The sequence below is a fragment of the Thalia democratica genome, chromosome 3 (genome assembly GCF_965202585.1).
Source record: "Thalia democratica chromosome 3, ktThaDemo2.hap1.1, whole genome shotgun sequence".
Taxonomy (NCBI): Eukaryota; Metazoa; Chordata; class Thaliacea; order Salpida; family Salpidae; genus Thalia; species Thalia democratica.
This window is the reverse complement of record NC_139167.1, coordinates 40,498,763-40,516,993: the sequence shown is the minus strand read 5'-3', so window position 1 is coordinate 40,516,993 and position 18,231 is coordinate 40,498,763. Positions and strand designations below refer to the sequence as shown.

General features: G+C 26.4%; 1 protein-coding gene across 4 annotated transcripts; it reads left to right on the top strand.

The window, feature by feature from the left end:
* LOC145831443 (uncharacterized) lies at positions 1-17,563 on the top strand. Of its 4 annotated transcripts, none has more exons than XM_082938703.1 (19): positions 1-90; positions 1,453-1,618; positions 3,210-3,335; positions 4,299-4,392; positions 4,579-4,730; positions 4,989-5,324; positions 6,591-6,845; positions 7,138-7,243; positions 8,627-8,788; positions 12,705-12,862; positions 13,083-13,174; positions 13,320-13,431; positions 13,902-14,071; positions 14,257-14,443; positions 14,809-14,986; positions 15,237-15,346; positions 16,051-16,146; positions 16,749-16,967; positions 17,210-17,563. In XM_082938703.1, exons 1-19 carry the CDS (start codon positions 50-52, stop codon positions 17,375-17,377), a joined length of 2,928 nt encoding a protein of 975 aa, XP_082794829.1. In that variant the 5' UTR covers positions 1-49; the 3' UTR covers positions 17,378-17,563. The 4 variants fall into 4 exon arrangements, with proteins under 4 accessions (XP_082794829.1, XP_082794831.1, XP_082794830.1 ...); XM_082938705.1 differs by having other exon boundaries at positions 3,207-3,335; positions 4,308-4,392; XM_082938704.1 differs by having other exon boundaries at positions 3,207-3,335; positions 4,302-4,392.
* The last annotated feature ends 668 nt before the right edge of the window (positions 17,564-18,231 follow it).

Genomic DNA, 18,231 nt, shown 5'->3' with positions numbered 1-18,231 from the left:
AGAAGATTTCTTATTTTAGATAAATGAATATTTTAATGTAATAAGAAAAATGTCCAATTTTTACAACTTCCAGAATCAAAGTTATAACAGGTTTGTTTGTATTACCATCACATAGTGTAGCTGAATGTATCAAAATATTTTCTAAAAAGAATTAAAATATCAAATAGTTTTAAGCATCATAAGTTTATCTCCTGTATACTTTTACACATTTAAGTAAAATATAGAGTTTAAGACTCAATTTGAGTAAACAATTTTCTTATAAAATAGATTATAATGTAACTAACTTTACTAAAACAAGAAATTATAATTTAAGTATATCACTATAAATTCTTTTTTAATACAATTTATAACTAATTTAGGCTATAGTGCATTACAACATTTAATTTCCAAAAATTAACATTGTTAGAAAATAATGTGACTACTTTAAAATATTTTGTATAAAAAATAGTTTATTTTATGATATTAAGTCAGTTTTGTAAAATATTACAATACAAAGAGTGTAGTAGATAGAAGTTTTTCTTTGTATATTTTCTTAAGGTTATGAGAAATTCAATTGAAGCAAATTTTCTACATTTTAAAAGCAATTTACCCTAGTGTTAAGAAAATGTAATTGCTATATTAAAGTCAGTTTTTAGAAAACAATGCATGAAAAAAATTAAGAATAAAAGTTTTGTAGCCAAAATATGGTATCAAAAAAAATAAAATTAAAAAAAATATATTCTTATAAAGACTGAAAAAATTAATAAAAAGATTTCTGATCAAATGTGTATCTGTAGATGAGGTAGATATTTAATGAAATAGCCTTTTTTTACCACTTTAGTTATTCCATTTCCGAAAAAAGGAACCTATTGAAGGCTTTAACTTTTATTACTCATATCTCTAAACTTACTTTAACCTTAAAAAAACAGTAAAAGCAACTAGTAGCCTTTTCATTGATAAAAAAATTAGACTAAATGAAAAAAGACGTTTGTCTCCAAATAGCTTTAATACTAAAATTTAGTAGGAGAAAAGTTTTTGGTCTGTTTTTGAATTAAAGCTAAAATTGATAATAAAAAATATGAATATAAAAAATATTTTTTATTAGATATTTTAAAAAACTGGTTATATCTCAAAAGTTTATTGATTTTTGAATATTTTATTAAAATAACTGATATTTATTACTTCAGTGTTCAAATTTCAATGTTAATTAAAAAGTTTTTTGACTTCAACTTAAATGAGTGGCTTTAACTTAAATTAGACACTCATTAAAAGACAAAGTTGTAGTTTTTAGTATACACAAGCTTATCTAAACAAATTGTTATTTTAACTAGTTTTCTATTAAAACAGAAATTATAGAGAATAGAAAATGTCATAAGTGTTTTAGTTGTTTTAATTAATGTTAATCTACTAATTATAATAGGTTACCCTCTTGAGTAATGAAATACTTTATAGTATAATTATTTTTTCTTATAGTTTGTCCACAAACAATGTACAAGCTCCACAGCAACAGACAGCTAGGTACAATGCAACTGGCCCTGCATTCACTGGTTTTGCTCAACACAACATTGCAACTGCTCAACAGCAGCAACCTGCTTTTATACCTGCGTCACAACCAACATCTTTTGTTGCTTACCAACAGGTTGCTTACCTTTTTGTAAATAAAAAGTAAAGTTAAAAATAATCTAAATGTTTTATTAAATAAGTTACAGTTTTAAAGTAAAAATATTTATTTGTATTGTATGAAAATAATACACACGAAAAACATAAAATTTTACATAATAAATATAAAACTTAAGTAAGTAGTTGAACTTATTAATTACAGATAAGAAACACGGCCAGATTTGGTCTGTCAACAGAAGTATTTTTTATAATGATGGCTTTAAATATTTTTTTAGCCTGATAATATTTTGTTGAAATCAAACAAAATTAAGCATTTGATAAATAAATTATTTAAAATGCTTTATTAGGCTTATTATATGATTATTTAATTTCAATTTTGCTTTTAACAAGCTTTTTTAATTTTCATACTGCTGTTATTAAAACCCAAACACACATTAAAAAAAGTAAGACGTGCAAAACTAATTTTCTTGTAAATCTGGCACGCAGACTAGAAAAGTTGCCTTTCCTTATTCTCAATAAAAAAAAAATATTTAAATAGTTTACATTTCTGATCTTCTATTACAATCTCTTTTAAAACTGTTAATTTTTACGTTTTGTACAGTTTTTAAAATAGTTTAATTTAGCTGATATTCCTCTAAGACAAGGTCGGCAAGTCTAAAAAGGGAACACTTTTATTATGCATATAAGGCAAATTTTTCACTAATTTTTTTGAACAAAAACAAATAAGGTGATTGATTATCTTTTAGAAATTACACTAAGTTTTTTTTTTTTGAAAACTAAATTGTATTAGTTAAGATAAAACAAAATTTTGAATACGGGCTGCAGTTTGAAAACCCCTGCTCTAAGTTGTTATTTGGTTCTTTCTACTGAAATTCTTGATATGTATTTAAGATACTAGATCCTTTTCTTCTTTTAAAAATTTATGTTTTTAAACCACATTTAGTTTTAATTCATGAAGTGTTGCTACCTATTGCTAGGAAGCTTCTTACTGATAAATACTCACCAACGTTGGTTGCGGTGTAAATTGTTTTCAATTCTTCCATAGACTTAATAATTAACTAGTCTGTTAATCCTCATATTCAATACTTGGTTTTCCAATGTACTATTATAGTTAAAGCTCAAGATCATACTGCTCAATTTATCTTAGATATTTAAGTTGTTAAACTAAGCCAGAAATAAGGTTTTTAATATAATTTATAACAAATAGGTGATAACATTTAGGAAATTTTATTTTCAATAAAAATAAAAAAGCATGCCCACTTACACAACCTGCATATGTTTAAAAAACTGCTTTTGAAAGTATTTTAAACATGTTTCTCTTGAAAAATCAAGTTTCCTAGCTGTTATGTAAACATATTGTGATATTCCTGCATTTAAAAATTATGAATGTTTATATCTTTATTTATGCCTTAGGAAAAAAATTAAATGAATCTTATATTTTTACAGCCTTTTTTTTTGATATTTTGATAAATATTTATTATTTATATTATTCTCTTTGCAATGACTGTAATTTCTATTACCAACGTAAAATAACATATTAAAAAAGTATGTTAGTTTAGATATCATGTCAAATTGATTGTATCAATTAAATTATTAAATTTCATCAGCAGGCTCCAGCTGTAGTAGTAGGAAGTGCTGCTTCTCAGCAAGCAGGTTCTCATGCGCCCGTCACCAATTATCAGCAGAACTTTTATCAAACAACCGTCACACCATCACCTGCTCCACAAGCTGTTCAAGTTGGTAGTTTATAATGACATGTTTCAACGTGTTCTAAGATATTTCATAAAAAAAATAAGTTTATATTTTCATACTCAACAATTTATTGCTTTTTAAAGTGCAGTACAATCAGATAAATTTCTAGATATTGTGTATGTTTTTAGATTTAAACAAGTATAAATATATTGTTAAAAACTGTTTATTGCAAATATTTATTAAGCATTTTGAAATATTGAGAGCACATTATTTTTCTTTTACTTAATTACGCAATAATACTTTGCGGAACTCAAACAAAATTAAATCTTTTATAAACAAATATTTTAAATTGCTTTTTATATTAAATGAGATAAATTTTGAAAAATATTCAATTTTAAACCAATCTTTTTTAACTTACACTGTATGACAATTTGTAAGTTAATCTAAGTATTCAGTTATTACTGACGCATAATAAATATTTTAACTTATTTAGTTTTGAGGACAGTTGAAAAATCCATAAAAAGTTACTGAAGTGTATAAACATCAGGTAACAAAATAACTGTCTCAGATTATTGAAAATTTTAAGAAAAAAACTCTTCTAATTTAAAATCTTATCATGTTATTTGAAAAACTCAGACTTGTTTAGAGTTTTTGCAAAGTTCAAATTAGTTTGTTTTTTAATTCTAATGCTATTTTTTAAGACTTCAAAAAAATCTTATTTTAGATATTTAATTCATTCGTTAATATAATGATTTATTCTAGTATTTGAACTTAATTAACATATTTTTAGATTTTTTTATTCTTGCTGCTTTTTTATCGTTTTCATATACTTAGACTGTCTTTGGCCAGTTTTATTTAACTCAGGTTTGTTTTTGTTCACTCAGGCTTGCTTTTTTGTTTCCAAAAATAATAAAAATTAAACATGTTAACTTGGCATAAATGACAAAAAAGTTATAAATATTATTATTGTTTGTTTATAACTAAAATTTGAAAAACAAAATATTCAGCAGCAGCAGTACGCCAAACCAGCCAGCTACTACCAGCAGCAGTCGAACAATCTTCAACAGAACAATGCTCTCCAACCGACTTATAGAAATACGCGTCAGTAATTGATAATTTTCAAAAGTTTTTAATCTATGGATTTTGCAAAACAACTTAAATATGATACGTGTTTTTTTGTATTAACTATTAAATTTATACTTAGTTTATTTCTTAAGTTGTATCTGTGTGTAGAAACAATCTATGGCTAAAATTGTATAGTAGTGCATAAAGAAGATTTTCTTATAGAACAAAATATGTTGACTACGGTGCAAAAATTGCCAACAATCCAAAAATTACAACCAATTCAAAAGCTGCAGCCAGTGCAGAACTTGCAATCTGTCCATAATTCTTACCAACAACCGCAACATCGCCAAATGCCCAATACTCAACAACACCAGGTAAACATGATTGTTAACAGTTGTTTTTTGGATTGAATCGTTTATTTTTCAATTTAGGAAGGTTGAATGAATTAAAAAGTTTAACACTATAAGTTTTGTTATATACTTAATATTGAAGCATAATAATATTAAATACTAATTGCTTTTTGTTATTCTGCTTAGATGTATTTTTAAATTAATAACATTTAAAACTAAGTGGTTTAAAATCTTAATTAACGTAAAAATTAAACAAATGCAAAAACTTTCAAATCTATATAGGCCGCACCAGCAAAACAGTCGATGCAGCAACAGTCAAACAATATAACGATTCCAACAACTAATTACAACAAGCCTCATCACTATCACAGCAGCTATAGCAGCTACCAGAAGAGTGTGGCCAACAACCAGCAGTCTTCTAATAACCCACATAAAAAATATTCAAACATGAACTTGTTCAGCAATGCTACCAAGAACTATGGAGCTTCTGGCAATATTATTTCAAGCAATAGAAACAACAAATTCTCTAAAAACAATACAGATTACTCAAATTTGCCGCATTGGAAACAACAGCGTTTGAAAAACAAAGCAAATAGAGATCCCAATAAACCAATTGTAGTAAGTTTTTATTTGTTATCTTGTTGTAGTTTAGTGGTACTTTGAATATTTAACCTTAGATATAGCTAATATATATTAAAACTAGTAATCTACCGGATCCGTTTTTTTTTAATTCAAGATCCGACCAGATCCAGATCCTAAAAGTTTTATGTAGTTTCAATAGAGAACAAACTTATAAAATTTAGTAATTATAATACTATTAATTAGTGAACATTGTTTAAAACAAATATTTGTTAAAAAAATACGATGTTATTGTCTAAATATTGTATTTGAACACTAGGAAAAATTTTCTACCAATATGAAATCTCAGTTTTAATGTTCAATTTCAAGCTTGTTATACGACTAAACTTGAATTGTGTACGTAGTGTGACGTAAAAAAAAAAGAAATTAAATGTTACAATGCTTTAAAATATAACGAACTTTTTTTATTTTTTTTATGATAAGCCTTACATTATACTTTTATTTACAAAAGTTCGAATTATAAGATGAACAATAAATTGTAAAGCAACTGTTTACATATATAAAAGTAAGTAGTCTAGTAAATATCATATCAAAAAAAGGTTGCAAACCTTGATTTCTTTTTATTTGAGTTCCACCGAGACAAGACTTAAACTTCTTTAAATTCTTCAGCAGCTAAACTTTTTTCGGCCAAAAAAACTTGAATTCTGTTTCAATCTCTTAATCAACTGAATATTGTTGCTCACTTTCGTGAGTGTTTGCACTTGTTTCCGATTTAAATGTAGAATAGAACAACAATTTTTTTTTAAATTTTTTGGCAACAGCATTTTTAGGTAGTTGAGCTTTAGGATTATTGGGCGGTACTAGAGGAATTTACCACTTTGACCAATCTCACGACAACTATTATTTAAACTCCTGATTTCAGTAGCCTTACAACCTTCTGTTTGAGATTAGCAGGGGAAAATTCAAGTCGATACCGTAGATCAACAGCTGTTGTGAGTAAAAACAAGTCGTTGTCATGAAGGTTTATTCAAGTGTAGTAAAAACAACGCATTGCTATCTAGTGTAATCCCGCATGCAGCAGTACCAAAAACGTTTTTTAATCATAAAGCTAATAGTGATCCGGTTCTAAGTAGTTCTACATCCTTAGCAACCTCAGCAAAAAAAAAAGAAAATCTTTCGCGAAAGAAGGTTTTATACTACTAATAGTATAAGTTATATAGTTATTAGTAGTATAAATCCTTCTTTCGAAAGCTTTTCAATTTTTTCTGCCACTTTGTATTTTACACAGCCCACTCTTTTCAACAGGCAACCGAAGTGAAGGCGTACTTGTACACGTACCTGGGAAAGTTCAGGTCGAAACCGGAGTACACGATGACCCCGCACCCGCTGCCGAACAGCAAGGTCATGTACATTGCCGAGATGCACGCGGTTCACTTCACCTACGTGGGCAAGGGTTGTGCCGGCAACAAGAAAGACGCTCAGACGCGCGCAGCTTGGGATTTCGTTGATTATTTGATCAGGTGCAAAAAGCTGACTGACAGTGAAGTTCCTAACCGAGAAGTTAGTGAAATTTTTACAATAATGTTAATTAGTAAGAGTTATAGTAACAGTTATTACAAGCAGCTCTTTAAAATTTTTAGATTTTAAGAAGAATAAAATCAGTCTATGTGTTTCAACACTTTCTAAGTTAAAGCCTGGTGTTTATAATTAAAATGTTTAAGTTGCTTGTTTATAATTCTTGAAAAAAGTATTTCAACAGTTTTGGTTTCGACATTTTTTATTTGTTTATCTCTGTAATAAAACGTCTTTAAACTTGATTTAGCTCTAAAAGACATATTGTTTAATATTTTAGGAAAAGTTTGAAGCATCAAAAAATAAACTTCCAAAGAGTTACACTCCTATACACTACAAAGTCGATGATAATTCAAGTAATCCAAACAACTTCCCCATTCTTAATTGTGAGTTTTTTATACTCATAACTTTTTTGTTTTTCTAAACTAACACTAGGTTTAATGTTTAAAGAAATGTTTCCACTAGATCAGAGTTGTCAAAAAACCTTGAATTTGAGAAATGATAAAATATACCTGGAATTTAAAAAAAATTATTAAAAAAACAGGAAAAACCCGGAATTTCAAACAATTTTTACATGTAAAACAATGAAATTTTTATTAGGTACGAAAAATGTATCATATATAATATTTTTTTGCTATCGTTGAAAACTTTATTCACCATAAAACACTTTTAAAGTATTGTTACAGTATCTATTTAATCTTTCTATACTATTTAAGATGAATTTTTTTACCTAAAATTAACTTTATACTAAAAATTACAATATAAACTTTTATCCAAAAACCTGGAAAACATTTCAAAAAACTTGAGCAATCCTGACAAAATAGTATATTAATAATTTTTTGAAGGTTAGTATAAGAAGTAAACTTTAATTCCCTTTCGTAGTTTTCAGTAATTATTTATTTAATGATTAAACAAGCAAGTGTGAGTTAAAAAAGACATCGCCATTTACTAGATTTTTAAATATTTTATTGTAATGTGATCTATCTGCCAATTGTAAATTCTCTCAAATTTCTTAATAGATTTAAAGTTTACTAGTGCTAAATACTTTAAACTCAGTGTGTAAAGCTCCTTCTTAGTCAAGCAAATTTGTTTAGTAATTAAACAAATTAACTTGATATTTTAATGACAGTCAATGATCCCTTTTTATCAAATTAACTTTAGTTGAACTTTAGTAGTTTTTCTAAATCTTTTTATTACTACTTTTTAAAACAATGATAGTTTAGTTTAATAGTTTTTCTTTTACTACAACAGTATTTAACATTTTAAATAGATTTCAATTCTTAGTTGTTGTTTGAGTTTTATTACTCAAATGTTTTTTCACTTAAGACAAATTTATAAAACAACAAAGTTTTGTTAGCTGTATACATTTACTAAGAGTTAAACACTCAGACTGTTCTAACTATTACAACCTAAACTTAAAAAAAAAAAATATTAAAGAAATTACATCAATATCTTAGATAATATTAATTTATGTTATCAAATTTAAGAGCAAGCAAAACGCTATTTTTAGTTCACTATCAATTGTAAGTTTGAAAAAAAAGTAGAAAAAAATGAAAGAGATAAGTTTTTATAGGTGTTTTTGTTTAAACATAATATATGCTCTCAAATGTCATAAGTTTTTAGAGGCTTTCTGTAAAAACCACTATAATAGATATATATTAAATTAAAACTTAATTTTTGTCTTAATTTTTTTTTTAATGTTTTAAGTTAGAAGTAGACTCAAGTTACTTCAATTTTATTAGAAAAAAACTTAAGAGTAATATTTTCAGTTGATGATGGTGCAATACGTGGATCTAAAAATCAAATGAGGCAAATGCAAAAGAAGATTGAACAATTTAAAAATCCTCAAAAATCTGCAAATAAACAGGAAATAGGACCAAGACAACCTCAAAATTTAAAAAAAGATAACAATGAAGATGAGCCAAAAAAAGGTAAGTTTCAAATAATTTAAATTTTTTTTTTATAACATTTAAATGTTACTTCAGTAGTAATTAGTAATATATCACTTGCTAGTCATAAATAAAGTAGTTCTAATTATTTAATAAATACATTTAAAAAACAACAAATTCAATGGTTTAAAAGGACTGATTTCCAAAAACAAGTATGTTTGAATATAATAATATAAGAAAGAAAAAAAATTAAACAGTAAGTATCCTCAAAGCAAATGTTGTTAACTGAATAGTAAAATTACATTCAGTAACTTTAAAATAAATCCAAAGTAGATATTGTTTTAAACTAACATAAAAATGCTCTAAAAAAATGACTATATTTACATAAATGCGTTATTTTTTTTAGTTAAAACAGCTTAATTTTTGAGAATTTAGCTAAAAATCTACACAAAAATTTTACTTTTTACTACTTTTTCATAATAGAAAAAATTTAGAAAAGGTTATTGCTCAAAAAAAAAACTTTTTAAAGATTTTTTTTAGTTTAAAGTAAAGTTTTTTGGTGTTGAACTTTTCGTGTCTGAAAAAAAAACTGAATAATACTTTTCCACGAGTAAAAACTACAATATAGTGGTAGGTTTAATAAGCTTAAAATAATTAAAAAAAAAATGTTTCAAATAAAGCTACTTTCTTTAATAAATTAAATTATGTTCAATATTTTAGACTTCGTAACATGATCGCTCTTCACAAATATTTCAAGTTGTCATGAAACTCAGGCTGCCTAAAAATTGATTTTTGTTTGTTCTGCAATACTAAAATCAAGTAATACTAAATTGTCATACTGATTACTTTGATTTTAGTTAGTAAAAACGATTTATAAACTAAACTAATTAATAAGGCTAATTTATCGAAAAAAAGGTTAAAATAAACTTACCAGAATGTAATAACTCAACATAGTTTCACAAACACACCCCGAAATTGCAGTTTGTGTAAAGTATTATATGCATATAAAACAATCAATTTAGCTGTCTTCTAAATGTAGTCTGTCCAGCCCATACATGTATTTTAGTATGAATAAAAAGTTATTCTAAATAGATTTATGTAAAGAAAACAGTAAGGTAGATAATAACTAATATCCTAGGTAAAAAATATTAGTCTTAAACAATACTCAGTTATAGTTTTTTTTTATCTGTTTAAGCAGTTTTAGTAACCATGTTATAATATATGTTTTATATAACGTTTTGGATTTTTCCCTTTTTCAGATTATTTTACTTTTTACTTAAAACTTATCATAACTAGTTTTTTAAACATACTTTGTTATGATTATAATTTTTTAATGAAGTTTTTTTAACATGTTGTAATAATTTTTACATTAAGTAATAATTTACACATTTACTGCTTTTAAACTTATGTTGATTATAATTTTAATGCTAAACTTAACTATTTGTAAATATTACATATTGGTATTTTATTGTGTTGCTTAAAATTTTTTATATTATAGAATTATTTTCTTAATTTTATTTTTTATAAAATCAATGTAAGCTTACACTGTAAACTACTTATCTATAATATTATTTATTGATACCATAGTAAAATACTCGAATTACATAAACTTACTGATGACAGAGTTTAGTTTGCATTAAACTTTAAATTACCGTTTAAAATCCAAATCACAGACCTATTATACCCAGTTTTAAACTTCTACACATGCAACTATTTCGCAAAAACAAAAAAAAAAGCAGAATACTTAAGTATGATAACTTGACTTGTGTTTTGCGAGTATTATATGAAATGACTATTTGTAGATTTTTGATAACATTTTCTTTGGCTTATTGAAATTTATTATGTTCAAATTTTATTTTAATTAACTTGATTTTTTTGCTAGGAGTTGACCTGGTTACCATCAATTTTACAGAATACAAGCTTGCAGTCTTTTTGGTATAGGTAAACTACTTTTTTGTATGACAAAGTCAGATAAAGCCAGATGTTTAAAAAAAAGGTATCTTAACACCTGTCTCATTCTGACTTTGTGCATGGTAAAGTGCTGATAAAAAAAAGTCAGGTATATATGTAAAACATAGGTTACACACGACAAACTTTTTTTCTTAATTGTTTTGTTTTATAAGTTTTCACAAATACAAAACTAATTTTGATTCAGGAATAATAAATTTTAGGGTCGTTTGGTATTGTTTGTTGTACTTTATCCATTTACTTGGTTAATAACTTGTTCAAACTACATGATTGGGCTTCCTATACGTATGTTTTATTAAATTAAGATTACCTGACTTTTTATTTTTGCATTTATTCTTTTAAATAGTCTTAAAAACAGTTTAAAAACATGTTGCTAGCTTCAAATTTTACAGGGTTGCCATACACTTTGGATGCTTAAGATAACTCAGGGTATTTTGAAACTTATGAAAGCCTCAGGATGTCTTGGGATAGTTTAGTTTTTTGATAAAGAACTCATGATAGTTTTAAGACTTCTTAAAATATCAAGCCAGTTTTTTTTTTATAGAATATGAGTGATGTTTTGTTGATTCAACATTTTGTTATTTTATTTTTCTTGAAGAGCCTGATTTGTATTGATTTTTCAAAAATAAAATTTTTCATTAATTTTTTTAAAACTGAGGATGATTCAGGACATTTTTTGTCAATCAGGACATTTTTTAAATTGTTTGTCTAAAAGAATGGCAATCCTGGTTTTATTAAAGGGTATAAGGTATTCGCTATAAGCTTTTAAGTAAGAGTGGTTATAATTGATTAAACCAAATTTAACAAAATGTTTATCTAAAAAAGCTTTTTAAAACTATGTACTAAAAGCTAATAATTTTGTTTTTATAACGATTAGTTTGAAAAATAATTGTGTGTATACATATAAAAATATATTTTATTAAAGTATTATAATGAAATAACTTTACATCTTAAAAAACATTTGATGTTTACTTACAATTTTTTTAAGGTAAGTTTTAGAAAAGTAATATAGTTAAAGTTTTTTTCTAAATAACTGATGTCTTTAAAAGCTTAATAGTAATACTACAACTTTAAGAATATTTTATTAATAAATCTTAAGATATTTGTACTAACTAGTATCTGTTTGTAGACCTTGTGCCATATACTAGTTAGTTATTACACGAATTTTTGCCCTTATACCCTTTAGTTTCAGTTAAATTTAACAAGTTTTAAGTTTTTCTAAGTAACTTTAACTAAAGTTTACAAAAAGTTTTGTAGTTTTCATAAAGTTTTCTTCTGTTTGCAGTAAAAATATTTTTTTTCACCATATTTTTAGACCAGTGTTCCTCATTTTTAAAACTAATTACTTTCTAATTAAACAAAAAAAATCTGGAGAATTTTGCTTCGAGTTACATCTGAGTTTCGAGAAGTAGTGTTATAGGGTTACATGACGATTCAAGCTCTTATAAAATTTTATGGGCCGCGCTTAGCAAATAATTTGTAATAAAAAGATATATACTAGAAGTTCCAATTAGTGAAAATAAAGTTGGTAAAAAAAATAATTAACTTTTACTCAAAATTATTGTAATAAAACGTTTCTTATTAAAATAGTTGTATAAGTAAATCGCTCTAAATATGAAAAGTTTTTGTAAGAAACAAAAAAAAAAGACTTTTCATTCGGCTTTATTCAGATCCTTCCAGAAGTCTCTTTGTGGAACACTGTTTTAAAATACAAAATTTTGCATTTAAATCATTATATGTTTTAAGTTTTATTTCAATCATAATTTTTTTTATTTTTTGGCTGATAGTTTATGTTATCTATTAGATTTTCTACACTGAATTGTTATTAAATTTTATAAAATGTGTTTTAAATAAAACTTTTATAAAAGTTGTGAAAGTGGTGTTTGTACATGGTTTTGAAAATAAAGGTGAGAACAAATAGAACCTTGCAAATACTTTATATTTTTACATCAGTATCAAGCGTACAAGTTCTTAAACTGTTCATTGTCAGACGCCGAGCCGATAGGGGAGTCGTACGTGGAAGAACTGCCGATGGAAGAAGGTCTGAAGGTTCGCAGGTTCAGATGCAAGCTGTGCAAGTGTGAGTTCAACGACGTTGTCACATACGAGAGCCATGTGAGGGGCAGAAGGCATCGGCTCAACTACAAGGTACATTTGTTGATTGCAAGTTATTTCGAAACCTGCGTGTGGTTTGTCAGTTTATTACCTATAAAGTTGAAAATAATTGTAAATCCTGTATACATTTTTGTGAAATTTAAGTTTTAATTTTTTAAAATTATATTTAAACTATAAATAATTAAAAAAAAAAATTTTTTTTGTTAAAAATTTTTGTTCAACATTTATTTAAAAAATACTTATATATTTTTAGCAAAAAGTTGATCCCACCATTGTAGTAGAAGTAAAACTTAACCAGCATCAAAAATACGTGATGATGAAGCAACTTCAACAGCAACAGAAAAGGTTTCTTTCATTTTACTAGCAGCTTTGATCGAAACTACTGCTTAAAGTTTGAAAAAATTATTAAATACCTAATCTTAGAAAGTAATTTGCAATTAGAAATGAATTGTTTTCCAAGTTAAAATCTATTAATCAAATTACTACAAAGGGAAGATGATTTGCGCCGGAGAAGGGAAGCTAGTTTCGATGAAGGAGCCGGTTTCCACCGTTCAGCTGCACTGGCAAGGAGCAATATTCCACAACCTTTCAAGAAGATACCAGTAATTTTTTTTGTATTATTTTAAACTTAAGCTTTCTTATTAAAGCGTGAAATCAGTAATTTGTTTTTATATAAATGGGATATAGTAATAATTATTACTGGTACATATAACATTATGCTTGAATAATAGAGTTTTAGTTTATAAACCATAAAATAGCAATAAAGTAAGTTTATTTGAATGACAAAAACGGTGTTTGCTCTCAAACTTGAGTATCAATAAACTGTATTTTGCTGAAACTTGTTTTCTGTTTTTATACTCTAATAAAATAGTTCTTACTAAAATAACTATTTGATTATACTGTAGTTTGTTTAATACTTGATGAAAGTGAACCACAACGATACATTATTAAATACATTTTAGTTTATAAAATTGTTTACATTATTCGTATACATTCCTTTTTTTCTCTTTCGTTAAAACATTTTTGTATAAGATTATAAACTTTGTGTAAAGTTAATTGGACTGTTTTATAGCTAAGATCGAAAAACGACAAACTAGTGCTGAAGCGACACAAAGAAATATACCCGTGCAAGGAACAGCTGGACAGCATTCAATTGCTAGTGCAAGTTGTTGAGTCTGCGTTGAAAAATGTTGCGGATAAAATTCACGAAGAAGAAATGACTGTATTTGCTTCTAAGCTAAGGTCGGATTATTTAATGTTAGATTAAAGCTTTTGTTTAACGTGAAAGCTAATCTTGTTTAATTTGTTTAAGTCGCTTTACTAAACTTATACATTTTATAACTTCACTGTCGTTTTGTTTTTTAATATTTTTTAGAACATCAGTACTTAAACCCCTAAATAAAGTGGCTCTGCTTTAAACTTTGTAGCGCTACGGTGCATAAGAAGATCAATCCTCCTGCCAAGTTGCTTCGGAGCGTTCAGAGAATTGGCAACCTTGCAAAGGGCTTGTTGGTGAAAGAGGACAGATGTTGCCAGATGGTGCTCGTGTGTAACGAGAAACCAACTAAAGGCATGGTCAAAAGAGTCGCAAATTTGTTACCAAAGTTTATAAAAGTTAGTTTCTTATGGTTATAGTAAGCTTAATTGAAAGTAGCTTTTTATAAAAGTTATTAAAAAACTTAAAGAGTAATTGAAATATTATATACAAAACATCTTAAATCTATTTTATTTCATTAAAAAAAAATAAGGTAAGTATGCTTGAAGTATCATTACAACATTTTTAAATATTATCCTTAGTTTCTGCAGACCTAGTTTAGTCGAATAGATATAATTGTTATGCAACTATAACAATATGTATTGTTTATTAATTTATAGCATATCTAAATTACTTTTACCTAAATGAAGTTATACATTTTAGTACAATTAATCCATTTTAATATACGTAGTTATTTTTTAAGCAAATAATATTATTTTGTTAGGAAGTTTGCATTGAAATGGAACTAGATGAAAAGAGGTTCACACAGACAAATTTGGTAGATAGCACACAAGTGAGGTATGAAAATAACAACGAAGAAATTCACGTTTGCACTATTGAGCTTTCTAGCCCTCATATGAAACCTCCTAAGGTTCAAAACGGAAAAGAGTTTAAATCAGATGGTATGCTATTATATGCACTTTGTGTGCTTTAAAAATTTAGTTGAATAATATAAGTTCATCTACTTTTTCTTTACACCAGTAGCAAATGTGTTGATTTTAACTTTATTTAGCACCTGGTTTTAAGTTTATATAAAATTACAATAGTATACCTACAAAATTAAAACATTCGAAAATAGATAAGTGTCTAATTTTTAAAAATTACATCCTTTCGTGTTTGAATATTATTGATATTTCATCATTACTAAAACAGATGTAACAAGTTCGAAAAGCGATATTGTGGAAAAAATTCCTCCAGACATGCTAGATTTAAATAAGTGTGTTAAACTAAATGAAGAAATTCGACACGTGAAATGGTTTCATGTGAGTTAGATCTAGTCTTTATATTGTTAATTATTATCCTATTTTAATAGCTTGCTGCCAACTAAGAAAAAAAAAAATTTAATTAGTTTTTATTGTGTAACTTTTTCAGAGTCGTTGGAAATATTATAAACTGTATCAAAGTTTCATTAAATAAATAAAAGTATTAGTTATTTATTATAATTAATATTTTTATACGAAAATATGACCTAATATGAGAATGAAAACAATGATCAACCACTTTATTCTTAAAATTTATGTTTATTTTTTATTTTAAATACTAAGTAAGATGTTTTGTACTAAGATTTGTACGGAATTAATAATCTAAAATTTAATAACTTCGATTCGGTCACATTCATTAGTTCTTTTCAGTTTTATTTTCTATTGTTAAGAAGTTTTTAATGATACTCAGTTAAATAGTTTAAATATAAAGTTCAAGTTATTGTTAATAGAGTTTCGTTGAATTTTAAAATAATTGTGTAAACGTTTGCACAAAGAACAAGAAAATTGTTAGACTAGAATTATGATGCATAAAATTAACCAATCACATTTGTTCTCTCCATAATATTTAGTTTTATTATATATTATTTTTTTGTATCTAGGTTTAACTTTTTGCTGCATCAGAAACTTACCTAGAAGGTAAATATGTAGCTAAAAAAAAAAACATTAAAGCTTTTATTAAAATTGATGGTTTTTTTTTGAAACAGGCCTGCGCGATGAATCTTCAAGCCTGCGTTAATACAGTGAGGCTTTTGAACGACTTCGTTTCCAGAATTCCTGTATGGCAGTCGCTTAGCAGCTGGGTAATGTTTTTTTTATTAAGCTACAAAGTTAAGTGGATTATAAAGTTTCTAAATAACTTACTGCATGCTTTGGTCTCTACAACTCAAAGCATAGTCTAATTTATACTTTTTATATTAAGTTCACCAGGTAAATAAAAACTGATGTTGAACTTTGTATGTTATAATGTTGAACTTCAAATTATTAAAACTTGTTATTCAACTCGATGTGTTAATATCAGGCCAAAAAATCTAGAATTTGAGAAATTTTGAAGAAAAACCTGGAATTTTGAACAAAAGTCACTAAAAAACCTGGAATTTTTAACAAATTTAACATGATAAATAGTAAAATTTCAATTTGACACAAAAAATCTATCATATAGATTAAAAAAATTTGACATCTACAATTTTTTTTTTATTAAAAAACACATTTAAAATAGCTTTACAACATCTTTTCAACGTTTTTATACTATTTAACACAGTTTCTTTCCTTAAACTTAACTTTAAACTAAAAATAGACCCAAAAGTATGTGCTTTTAAAAACCTAGAGGAAATTTTGAAAACCTGGAGAAAATTTGCCAAAATCATTTGGCAACCCTGTAATATGAGATATTTTCGAATGACAGACTATAGAGGTGATGGTGCAGCATTTGTTGGAAAACTCACTAAGGTCGCTGCAGGGGTTCGCGCTCACCCCCTTCCTCGCCTTCAAGGCCATTTTCCAAGCACTCGGCTGCGGTTTGTTGTTCGAAGACGAGATAAGCGATCCGTGCCAGCGAGAACTCGTGTCAGTGTTCCAGCACTTGACCCTCCAGCAAAAAGAAGACATCACTGCTAGTTCTCAGGTTTTTTTTATTATTTTCGTTTTATTAATATTGGTGTTTGTTAAACTTTTGAATGTAATTAAAGCTGTTTAAAAGTTGTCTAGGTTTTTATTGACTTTACAACTCAGTATATATTTACGTTTTGTTTTTAAACATAACTAACCTTAAATAAAACTGTTAACCATTTCATCCGTTGTTTATATAAGTCATGATGTTCTACTTTCTTAAAACTTTAATAATGTAAACAAATGAAATTTACACAGCACGCGTTGAGGTATTTGGCGTTCGGTCAAACCTGGAAAGTTCTCGGTTTGCAGGATGACAAGATCGTGGAAGAAGAAGAAGAATCGGTGGACGGGGCGATGAAGAGACAAGCTGACGGTAAAGAAGACAGCGTTCCCGATACCAAGAAAATGAAAATGGAGCCTTGAGTGTAAATAAGTTTGGTTGAAAAAAAACATCACGTTTTATGGTACTCTTAAGAAAATTTTAGTTGTTTATGTCGAATTTTTTACTTTTGCATATAATTACTTTGTTACTGATAAAAGTTAAGGTTAGTTTAATACTTTGAAAAATTTTTATTTAACTTTTATATAATAATTATAGTATATGCTAGGAATTAATAGTTTTTATAAGGTAAAGTTAGTTTACTATTTAAATGACGTTAGTTATATTTTATTTTTTCAATAAATATTATTAATAATGTTATATGTAGATTTTAAGTTTTTCATTTTTTAACTTACAACTTTTAAGTGTTAAGGTTTTAATTTCGTTCATGCATGTTAGTTGTATTGTTAGTAAAATCTTATTTTTTAAGTTCTCAATTTTTATTCTATATTAAAATGGTAATAAACACTTATCTAAATAAGTTTTGTGTTGATCTCATTTAACTAGGAACGGGTCAGAAAAGCACGGCCTCACTTTAGCACGGAGTGACACTTAAGCACAGAATTTATTATGAAATTTTTTTTTGTGCTTAAATAACATCATTACTACCATTTTTGAAAATCTAAAAACGAACTTGCAACATGTAAACTAAAGGTTAAGAAGCTTTTGATAAGTTACAAGTTTAAGATTTAATAAAACCTAAAACAATAGTTAATTTACAAACTTTATTTACTTATTTTACTATATAGTTTAAAATGAAAATATTTTATTACTTTTACCTTAAAGTTTTCGACATAAAATTATTTTTATAACGCTCTCAAAATATACAAGCTCTAGGATACATAATTTTTTTTTAAAGGCTTAAATTAGTTTTAATAAGGTTAAACTTCAAGCTTAA

Coding starts and splice junctions, on each gene's coding strand:
- LOC145831443 (XM_082938702.1), top strand. CDS start 50: ATGTCCAATTTTTACAACTTCCAGAATCAAAGTTATAACAG. Junction 4,731..4,988: donor CCAATACTCAACAACACCAG/GTAAACATGATT, acceptor AAATCTATATAG/GCCGCACCAGCAAAACAGTC. Junction 14,072..14,256: donor GTATTTGCTTCTAAGCTAAG/GTCGGATTATTT, acceptor TAAACTTTGTAG/CGCTACGGTGCATAAGAAGA.